General features: G+C 64.5%; 1 protein-coding gene and 1 long non-coding RNA gene across 2 annotated transcripts; one reads left to right on the top strand and one right to left on the bottom strand.

Annotated features, from left to right (window-relative positions):
• The first annotated feature begins 27 nt into the window (after window positions 1-27).
• RASSF7 (Ras association domain family member 7) lies at window positions 28-5,956 on the top strand. Its single transcript, XM_019714731.2, is given in 9 exon segments — window positions 28-339; window positions 443-527; window positions 1,046-1,090; window positions 3,967-4,096; window positions 4,277-4,989; window positions 5,111-5,236; window positions 5,312-5,354; window positions 5,357-5,393; window positions 5,472-5,956. Coding segments are annotated over 9 exon segments (1,428 nt in total). The 5' UTR covers window positions 28-139; the 3' UTR covers window positions 5,521-5,956.
• Window positions 5,957-7,591: 1,635 nt separating this feature from the next.
• Window positions 7,592-9,113, bottom strand: LOC141572310 (uncharacterized). The gene is made up of 2 exons (XR_012497694.1): window positions 8,983-9,113; window positions 7,592-8,508 (listed from the first exon to the last, which is right to left on the bottom strand). It is a non-coding gene; the product is annotated as an uncharacterized LOC141572310 (long non-coding RNA).
• Between the last annotated feature and the right edge of the window lie 1,259 nt (window positions 9,114-10,372).

The following is a 10,372-nucleotide window of genomic DNA, read 5'->3' as shown; positions in this document are numbered from 1 at the left end:
CACCTCTTCCCTTGGACCTGAGGCACACACCTGCTAAGTGCCAGGTGGGCAGGGCCAGGGGCTCCATCCTCCCTGTCCCAGGCACCCTGGCTATCAGGGAAGTCCAAGGAGGTCTGGGAAGGGGACGTGAGTGAGCAGCATGGATCCAGTGCACAGGCTTACCTCCACGCTGCCAGTAGACGACCGTAGCATACGGCCCAGCCAGGAGGAGCGGGCCAGATGCAGGAGGCAAGACTTTTGCAGGGCCTGCAGCTCAGCCTCCAGCTGCTGGAGCGCCGTGCTGTTTTGCAGCAACTGCTTCTCCAAATGCTCCTTCTCCTGCTCCAGTGGGGTCCAAAGGTGGGTGGGGCCTTCTCAGACCCCGCCCCCAAGACCAACCCTGGCCCTGCTTCCTGAGGCCTCACCAGCTGGGCCTGTTTCTTCTGCTCTTTTAACTCCATAGTCAGCTTCTGGACCTGGATCTGCAGGAGCTTTTCCTGACCACAAGAGCTCCTGGGAGAAGGGGTGATAGTGCCCCCCACCTCTGGGTAAGTAGCCAAGGACGGCATAGAGTGTGGCTGGGCCAGGTCTGGCCAGGCCCGGTCAGGCTGATAGGTCTGGGTGGAGTTCAGCACCCACGTTCAGGGTTATGGTCCGGGCAGGTTTACAGTGTATCAACTTTTTCACAGTTAAGGTTGGGGATTAGGGACAGGTAAGGACTAGGCCTAGAGACAAAGGTCAGGGTAAGGGTCAGGATCAGTGGTTGGGGTTGGGGTCAGGCCAGGGCTGGGGGACTAGTATTTTGCTGCTGACCTCTCAAGTGGAAGTCCAGCCACCTCCTGCAGGATGTGGCCATGCCGGGCGTCCCGGCGGTTCTGGAGGGCACACCGCAAGGCCTGGATCTCCAGCTCCCGGTGCCTCCACAGCAGCCCCCGGGTGTGGGGGTCCAGGCTTTCAGGGGACAGCCTGCAATGCCTGCAGCCCAGCTGCCTGATCAGGCCCTGCCCTCTGGCTGGCCTGGCTCAAGTGGCTGACCAGCCCCCCCTCCATCCCCTCCTTACTGCAGGTTGATGGAGACTACTGGTGTGGAGCTTGGCTTGGTGTCCTTCAGGTATGTGGGAGTCACCAGGTCTGCAGGCGTGCCAGCTGGAGGCCCCAGGTGGCCACTGACTGACTCCCTGTCCACCAGGGACGAGAGAACACCTTCCTCGGCTTCTCCAGCCTCTTGGCAAGACTTGGGGGCCATTCTTGATGTTCTTGGAAGAGCTGAGAGGGGTGGTGGGGCTGTCTGCCTGCATCCTGGGTACCTCTGCGGGGCTCTCCTTCCATGGCCAGATGCCCATGGAGGCCCGTGTGTGTTTGGGGTGGGTGGGTGTGGGTGTGTGTCTCAACCGCATAGGACACCAGACTGCTGGTCATGTGGGTGACCACACCTGTGCGCTTCTGACCAAGCCAGAGCAGCAGTTTACACCCCCAGGCAACATGTCCCTGGCTCTCTACATTCCCCGTGGTCTCCTCCATCTCACCCTTGCTCTCTGGGACCTGAGGTCCTGCCCCAGCCTACAGCAAGGGTCCCCAGAGGTGCTGGTCCTTTGCCCTCCACACCCATGTCCCCCCAGACCCAGAGCCCTACCCCCAGCACTCACCTGAAGCCTGAAATCCAGGCAGGCCTGGGGAGAGAAAGGCTCTATGGCGTTGCCATGGATACCAGCACCCAGAAGGGGAGGGGCTGTTTGTTACCAGGAGCCTCTGGGGAGACCCCAGACCAGGGCCCACCACCTCCTCCTGGGGGCTGGTCCAGCCTGAAGAAGAAGCTGTGAGAAGCTGAGCTGCTGCCCAACTCATCTCCACAGGCCCAGGGGACCACAGAGTGGCCAGCAGGGCCTGCCATGGTCAGCGCTCAGCCCAACACCCCCAACCAACCCTGAGGGAGGCTCCCACGGTCCCTCCCCAGCCTGACCGTGGCGATTGATTGCGTGCATTGCTGCTCTGTGTGTCCACGAGCCAGCAGGACCTAAGTGCAGGTCTCAGTGGGCCAGGCTGATGAGCAGAAGAGGAAGCAGTGGACAGCCCTGGGGAGCTGGGGGAGGGGCCAGCAGAACTCTTAACTCCCAACCGAGTGCCTTCCACAGCCTCTGCCCTCAGAGGCTGACGCTCACGCCAGAAACCTCACCTTCCCTGTCCATCTCCACCACCCCGGCCACCGCAGGGTGCCCTGGGGACATTCCCATAACCATGACAACTGTTCCCTCTACTCTGGAGCAAAATTGAGGCCCCAGACCTAACCACAAGTGCCCTCAAGCCTTTGCCCCCCACCTCACCTTCCTTCATTCATCATTCATTTATTCAGACTTTCAATTTCCGCTCCTGTGGGGCCTCCTGTGCTGGGCAAGATGGGGGCAGGACAGGGGCAGGCCAAGAAGACCCCCCACAGCCCAGTCTGACCGCTGCAGACAGGCTCAGTGCCGGCCAGAACATTGAGACTGAGGGGCCACAGCTGATGAGCTTGCTGAGGCTCTCCCATGGGACAGCAGGACTGGCCAGGCAGAGGAGCTTGTCCGCAGCTCAGGAGGGCGCTGGGCCCCACTGGGGACAGGAAGGGGTGGGGGTAAGGAACCTCACACAAGGAGCCCAGGGTCCTTGTCTCCGGCAATCTTGGGGCGGGCCCCCTCCCCCACAAGGGCTGTCAACCTGATTGCAGCCAGAGAGGGACAGCGGCCCACCAGCTCCACCCCCTCTCCTGGGGGGCTCACAGCCCCCCCCAGCCCTGTGTGTCTCGACGACGGCCGCCGCGGGCCCTGAGGGAGCGGGGTCGGACGGGCCCATCAGGCAGGGGGCCCTCTGGGCTCTGGCGGGCTTTCGGGGTCCCAGGCCGGCGCCCCCTCCCTAGACAGGAGACTCATCAGAGTGGGCGGCTTCCGAGGAAGTGGGCCGGGGAATGGGGCCAGACACCTGCCCCACGCGCCGCCCGCGAGCTGCGGGCTGGGACGCGCTTCCGCGTGGTTCGCGGGCTTCCGGCATGAGTGGACCCGAAGTCCGGGCGGGAGTGGACCGCGACTCCACCCGCCACTCGGAGCCGCCAAGCCCCGCCCACACCTGGGCGCCGCCGGGGGCGGGGCGGGCGGGAAGCCAATGGGGAGGGGAGGGGCGGGCACATAAAAAGTGGCCAATGAACGTGGGCGCGGGGCGGGCGGGGCGCACCGAGGAACCAATGGAGGCGCGTAGGGCTGGGCGCACGGGCTGAGGGCCAATGGAGTGGCGGGCCGGGGCGCTCCCGCTGCGCGGCAGGAGGCAGGTTGAGACCGCGCTGGGCGCTCTAAAGGAGCCGGTTCGAGTCCAGATCCCGGAGGCCGGCGGGAGCCCAGGTGAGCTGCGCTGAGACGCGGAGCTTGCTGAGTGCGGAGCCGGCCTGGGCGGCAACTCTTCCCGTGGGGATCACGCCGCACCTGCACCCGCCCCGCGGCGGGGTTGGCGGCCTCCGGAGCGAGCGCAGCGATCGGCGGGAGTGGGAGCGGGCTGCCTGCGCCAGGCTCGGTGGGTCCGGACCGCCGAGGTCTGAGTCGCGGGGGAGGGTGCGTTCCTATGGCAGCGGGGTGCCGAGTTCACGTGCCGCCGCCTTTGGGTGCCTGGGGACGGCACCCCGCGGGAGGGGCAGTGCCCTCTGCGCCAGGTGACTGGAGGGGCAGGAAGTCCTGCATCTGGTTAATGATTCTCCTTGTTCCGGGAGCGGGGCGGGGCGAGAGGAGCTAGGGAGTGGGAAAGCTCCCGAGTGCTCCGGGAGGGCGGCTGGTTCCCCCTTTGGAGGGGGGCTGGTCTTGACTACCCCCACCCCAGGAATGCGTGGCCCGCGGGTAGGGCTGGGCACCGAAGAGCAGGGCGGCTGCCCTGATCCAGTTCTGGGGGTGAGGGGCAGGCCTGGAGGAGCAGGAGAGGAGGACCAGGCTGCTGTGGCGCTAGGCAGCTTGACTCTTTGGCCTTCGCCTGCAGTCAGGGATGCTCTCAGGACCTGCGGCCATGGAGCTGAAGGTGTGGGTGGACGGCGTCCAGCGCGTGGTGTGTGGGGTCTCGGAGCAGACCACCTGTCAGGAAGTGGTCATCGCACTAGCTCAAGCTATAGGTGAGTCCCCTCAGGGACAGACAGGCCCAACAGGTAGACCTGGGGTAGGGCCTGGCCCTCTGGCCCCGTCTTCGCTCAAGGAGGGTGGGACCGGTTGCTGATCCCTCTTGCTCTTCCCCATACCTGAATCCCAGTGGACTGGGTGGTGGGATGTAGGCTGACCCCTCTCCCCCACCCCAGGCCAGACGGGCCGCTTTGTCCTGGTGCAGCGTCTCAGGGAGAAGGAGCGGCAGCTGCAGCCCCAGGAGTGTCCAGTGGGTGCCCAGGCTACCTGTGGACAGTTTGCCAGTGATGTCCAGTTTGTCCTGAGGCGGACAGGGCCCAGCCTCGCTGGGAGGCCCTCCTCAGACAGCTGCCCACCCCCTGAGCGCTGCCCAATCCGTGCCAGTCTCCCCCCGAAGCCGCGACTGGCACTGAGCCGTGAACCCCATGAAGCACTGACCTTCAACCTGGGCTGCCCCTGGCTGGCCTCCAGCCCTGTGCTGCCTGAGCCTGTGGCCCCAGTGGCCCCCATGCCAGGCTGCTGGGCAGACCTGCAGGGCCTGGAGCAGAGGGTACAGAGGAACGCTGCAGAGCTGGGCCAGGAGGCCTTCTGGGGACAGGAGCTGCGGAGGGAGCAGGCGCGGGAGCGTGAGGGGCAGGCACGCCTGCAGGCGCTGAGCGCAGCCACAGCCGAGCATGCTGCCCGGCTGCAGGCCCTGGACGCCAAGGCCCGCACCCTGGAGGCCAAGCTGCACCTGGCCGCAGAGGCCCCTGGACCCCCATCGCCCACAGCATCGGCTGTGGAGCGCCTGCGCCAGGACCTGGCTGCCCAGGAGCGGCAGAGTGCGGAGCTGCAGGGCAGCTTGGCCCTGGTGAGCAGGGCTCTGGAGGCTGCGGAGCATGCCCTGCAGGTGAGTTCACGGGACCTCAGCCCTGACTCAGGGGACTGGGGTGTTAGCTTCTGATCACATGAGGGAGAGCACCAGGCCTGGAGCTCCATGACTGTGCCCGCTGCGGTCCCATGTGCTCCAGGCCCAGGCCCAGGAGCTTGAGGAGCTGAACCGGGAGCTGCGTCAGTGTAACCTGCAGCAGTTCATCCAGCAGACGGGGGCTGCACTGCCACTGACCCCACAGCCAGACAGGGCTCCTGGCACACAGGTCAGTGGTTCTGGAGGGAAGCCGGGTCCGTGGGGCACCCGCGCACAGCTCCACACTGACCTGCTCTCCCCATAGGATCTTCTGCCTCCAACCAGTGAAAAGCCCCTCCTGGGAGCCCCCCGGAGTCCTGCGCTACTGTCCAGTCTGAGCCCAGAGGGTACGTCTGTCTCCCCCCCGGGGTGGGATGAGGTCTTCCTGTGACTCCTCAGCCTCTCAGCCTGTGTCTTTTCCACAGTTGCCCCCATAAGGCAGAACTCCTGGAGGTAGCTTCTGCCCCAGTGTAAATGCCCACTGCCAGCCCAACCCTGGGCTCTGGTGACATGAGCGATGGCAGCTGAGGCCAGCCCGGCCTGGACGAGAGAAGAAGAGTCGGTGGTCGTAGAGGACTCCTTCCCCCGTGCAACTGGAAGCCCTCATGCCCTGGGCCCGAGACCTCGGATCCCTGAGGTTTCTGCTGCAGGGGACAGGGGGAGGCTGGGGACTCTCGCCTTAATCCTTGCCAACTCTGCCAAGCCCCCTGGAGAAGCTTGGGGCATGGCCAGCTCAGAACTTGCGAGGTCCCAAAGGCCATGGTTCCTTTTGGGGATGGCAGAGTCATGGACACTGTGTTCAGTCAGTGGGGATGTGCTCACGTGGGAGATTTCTTCACCACATGTGTGCATGCTGCCTCCCCCACTGCGACACTCAAACCTCAATAAACTGCCGACTGGTTTGACTGTCGTGAGGCCACGCTGGGCAGGGTCTGTGGGGTCTAGCCCTTGAGACTCCACTCAGGGTGCCTGGGGAGTACCTGAGCTGCCCAGGGCTGGCCACAGCCATGGCTCCTGAGAAGGGGCTCTTCCAGGGTCAGTGGCCAGTCAGATCCAAGACCGGTGCTCCCAGGGCCTCACATTTCAGTCTGTTATGCTCACCTACCCCCAGGGGCTCTCCTCCACAGCCTGACCTGCTGCTGGACATGGGTGGTCTGGGGCCTGAAGAAGCTTCAGCCCTGGCTTAGGTTTCTGGATGCCTCTCCCACTGGCCTCCCTTCCTCTGGCCTGCTCACCAGTAGCACAGCTGCCGCCCACTCTGGGGTGGCTCCTGGACGTGAGGACTCGAGGACACACCAGACCTGCCTGTCAGGTTAACTGAGTCTGTGAGCTCGTGGGGCGGGCCCAGGAAGCTTTGTGGGCCCTGTGAGGGTGTGGCTGCCACTCTGCTCCCCAGGTGGGTGTGAAGCCTCTGCTGCGTGGCTGCAGCCTTGGAATCAGGGCAGGTGTCCAAATCTGTCCTGACCTTGGCCAGGCTGCAGGCTCCCAGCCTCCCAGCCCCAAGGGCTGTGGCTACGATTGGAATTTGTGGGGGGCTCTAAGTCTTGGGTGCAGCAATGGGTGGTATTGAGAGATGGAACGGGGACATGGCAGATCATAGGGGTCTTGGCGCTGTTTTGGGGTAGGCATCCTTAGGATGGGGTCAGCTGTCTCCTGGGGTGGCCCCTGAGTCAGGCCCGGTGCTCCCCAGTTCTTTGGGGCAGACCATAGGGGACATGAAGTTCTAAGCGTGAGGAGCAAGGAAGCCAAGAGCACAGCTTGTGGGGAGTAAGGACTGGGGACTCCCTGCCTGAGGGGGCGCAGACACAGGGAGTGGCTGGACAGGTCAAGTGGCAGGAGACTTCCAACCTTGGTGTCGGGGAAGCCAGCCGAGGCTTCCTCTCTGCAAAGCTCCCAGCCCAACCACACTCAGCAGCCTGTTCCTGGGGACCTGGATTGGCCTGACGTGTGGCTCCAGATAGGCCCAAACACAGGGTCACATGGGGAGCAGCCCGAGTGGAAAGGCTGACGAGGCTGTGCCCTGGTGGAGGAGCTGAGGGCTGTGGGCAATCACCACCAGGTCCGAGGGGCCTGCTCCCCTCACCTGCAGCCCTCACCCACACTCAGGGAGCTTGGATGGACTTCCGGGCACCGGCCCTGAGCCCCTGCATGGGGTCACCTCCCAAGCTGAGTGCACAGGCCAGCAAGGGCAAAGCCAGGTGCCATCCAGGGACCATCCTACACTCATGGGACAGGGCAGGACTAGCCCCAGCCCTCCCTGGTGTCACGAGCTCCCCACCAAGTGTCCCAACCTCTCAAGGGAAGCAGGCACAGAGCTGGTGGAGCTCACACCCCCGGTCTGTGTCTCTTTCCCAGGGACACCTGTTTCTTCTGAAGCCTGCCAGGGGCTTGTCCCTGGCCTGCTACTGGCTCTGAGCAAGCTACCGAGCCCTCTTCTCCACATCAGAGGGGGTCCTCGGGCAGCCAGGCGCCTGTGACTGCTCGGGTGGATAAAATCCCACTCCACCAAAAAGTCGCAGAAGTGCTTCAGATCACTAAGCAAACCTTTGAGAGGCTGAAAAGTTTACTTTTGAGTTTTAAAGTGTAGAAAACGATGTGAACTGTGCTGAGGTGAGAAAAGGCCCAGTTCCCCCCACATGTCCAGTTCAGGGCAGGGCCAGGCCAGGCCAGCACCCCCAGTAGCTGACACAGGACCCTGCGTAGTGTGAGGACCCTGGTTACTGGTCACCGTTGCCTTTCAGGACCAGGCATTGTTGACGGATAGTGCTGGAGCCCCTACTGTCCTCAGTGTTCCTTTCTACACCCCCCCCCCCCCGTGGGAAGTGCCCTCGGGCTGGCTGAGCATACCGGGGTTCACTGAGGGTCACCTGTAGTAAGTCAGCTTCACTGGTTCTCAACCCCAAGGGCACCACAGCTTCCCCACAGTCACCTGCAGAACCTGGCCCCACTGAGCCTGTTGGGTGTGACACCACAGTGACCATTGGGCCAGGGCCCTTCCAAAGGGAGTCCAAGTCCATGAAAGTCCCTCAGGCCTCTTGGACAACTGCAGACCCAGCTCCAGCCATCAAGCTCGGAGAGGACCCAGGGCCTGCCGCAGGCATCATGGCACCAGTAGGCCCAGAAGCTGCTCTAGGCCCACTCCACAATCAGCAGCTGACCAGCAGATGTCCACCGTGGCCTTGTAAGCAGCCAGCGGAGAAGGCAGGCCACTTCCGGAGGGGAGTGTTGCTAGGCACCACAAATGATCCTGCTGTCCTCACTCCCTTAGTGATCATGCTGAAGTGGTAGAAATGCACAGAAAAGCCAAAACTGTCACTATCTTTCTTGAGAAAGTTCCCAGAGGTGCCCTCAGGAGGCTGGTCCTAGAGGCTCCAATCCTGATGGCGAAGTGTCTGACCACCACACCCATGCCTGCCGTGACATCCAGGAGACCATCCCAGGAACTGTGCACATCCTGGCACCCTGTGACATGCAAGGAAAAGAAAGTTCCCTCCAAGAGGGCATCTGGTCCAACCTGCGCCCCCGCAATGTTCCCCCTTCTCCCCCATGCCCCTGGGTGTCTGTTCAGTACAGACGGGAGGACCCTTCCATAGGGCCTCGTCCCTCTACCCCCCCACCCCCCTCCCTGGCGCGCGCCTTCCCACCGGGTGTAGCCTCCCCCTGCCCGATTGAGCCGGGTCACAGAGGGGCCGGGGCGGTCGCGCTGCCCAGGGACAGATCAGCCGCTGTCACACGCACAGTGGGTCCGAAGCAGCGCAGTGTGCGGTGGGCAGTGGCTGCCCTGCGCCTGGAGGGACCACCGGGCAGGCGGAGGGGGCGTCCCGCACCCCGATCCCTCCCTCTCCAACTTGGGTTTCCGAGCCCCCACAGTCCTTAGGGGAGGGGGGCCTCTGAGGTGCGCCCCCGCCCGCCGTCCTGGGACCCGTCGAGCGTCACCTGTGACTCCGGCGCGGGGCCGTCGCCAGCTCACGGCCCAACTTCGGCAGCGGCCGAGGCCCCCTCGCGCCCCCGCGGCTCCGCGCCCGCGCCCCGCTCCCGGCCCATATGCAAATACGAGGGTCCCGCGGCCAATGACTGGCCGGGCTGGGCCCGCCCCGCTGCACCGCAGCCAGTGAGCGCGAGGGCGGGGGGGCCGGGCGCCACGCCCACCGTCGCGCAGCCCCTCGCGGGCGCGGCCGGCGCGTTCCTTTCCGCACGTCGGCCTCGGGGCGGGGCCGCCACCTGCCGGGCGGGGCCTGGCGCACTTTGCTGCTGCCTAGCCGGCCGCTCCCCCGCCGACTCGGTGGGGTGGTACGACCCGAGGCGCTCTCCCCTCCCGCCGCGCGGGGGACGGCACCTCCCCGGGAATCCGCGGGGCTCCGCGCACGTAGCCTGGGCTGGGACCGAGGAGGGGCCTCGGCCTGGGGACGCACGTACTGCCCGCGCCGCCCCCGCCGGGTCTGGAGCGGTCTGGCGGGCGGGGCGGGGGCTCCAGCTCCGCCAGGTTTGCCTCGCCACCCTTGCGGCCGGCCCTGGGGACCCTAGGTACCTCCCGTGGGATATGTCAGCACGGAAGGCCCGGAGTCTTGAGTCCGGAGCGCGGGGCGCTGCATTGAAAGGTATAAATCAAGAGAATGGACTGTTTCAGACCTGGAGTTATCGACTCCTGAGTGGAACCCCAAGGTGGCAGCCATGGGACATTGGCCCCTGGCCCCCTTCTCTTCACATCCAGACCCCTAATAGGGCAGAGAGATGCCTGCTCCCCTTTTGTTCCTGGCACGGGTCCTCATAAGCCCTTTGTGCCCCTCCCAAGTTCAGCAAGAGTTCCCCCTTTTCCCCCTCCTCCTTTAAATGAGCCGGTCTCTGGCACCTGTCTCAGAGCCTGATCCTCCCTGGAGACCCCATTCTCCGGGCTCCAGGCAGCTCCAAAGGGCCCCTCTGTTCCCCATGGTCCTTGGGTCCTCAGCCCCAGCCACCTGGCCCCTGGCTGGCCCACTTCAGCCCTCCTGCCCTCCAACTCACCACTGCACTGCTGTCCTCCTTGTCCCCAGTGACTTACCTGCATCCCATGTGAGCTGAGCCACAGCCCCCAGCTGCCACGAACCCAGCAAAGGCCCATTTTTCCCACCCTCATGGTCACTTAATTTCTTCCTTCAAAACTGTTGCCCAGTGCTGGGGCTCTAGGGCAGCGTGTGCCCCTGCCCAGGAGTTCAGGAGCGTGAAGCCTGGTGCAGCATGCTGTGGGTTGTGGCCATGTGTGGATGGGGAGGGAGCATAGAGGAGTGGTGAGCCTGCTCAGTTGTACGGGCTCAGAAGTTGAGGGGTAACAAGGCCTGGAGCATGTGCT

This window comes from Rhinolophus sinicus, linkage group LG06, assembly GCF_036562045.2.
Source record: "Rhinolophus sinicus isolate RSC01 linkage group LG06, ASM3656204v1, whole genome shotgun sequence".
Lineage (NCBI taxonomy): Eukaryota > Metazoa > Chordata > Mammalia > Chiroptera > Rhinolophidae > Rhinolophus > Rhinolophus sinicus.
This window is presented reverse-complemented; position numbering and strand designations above follow the sequence as displayed.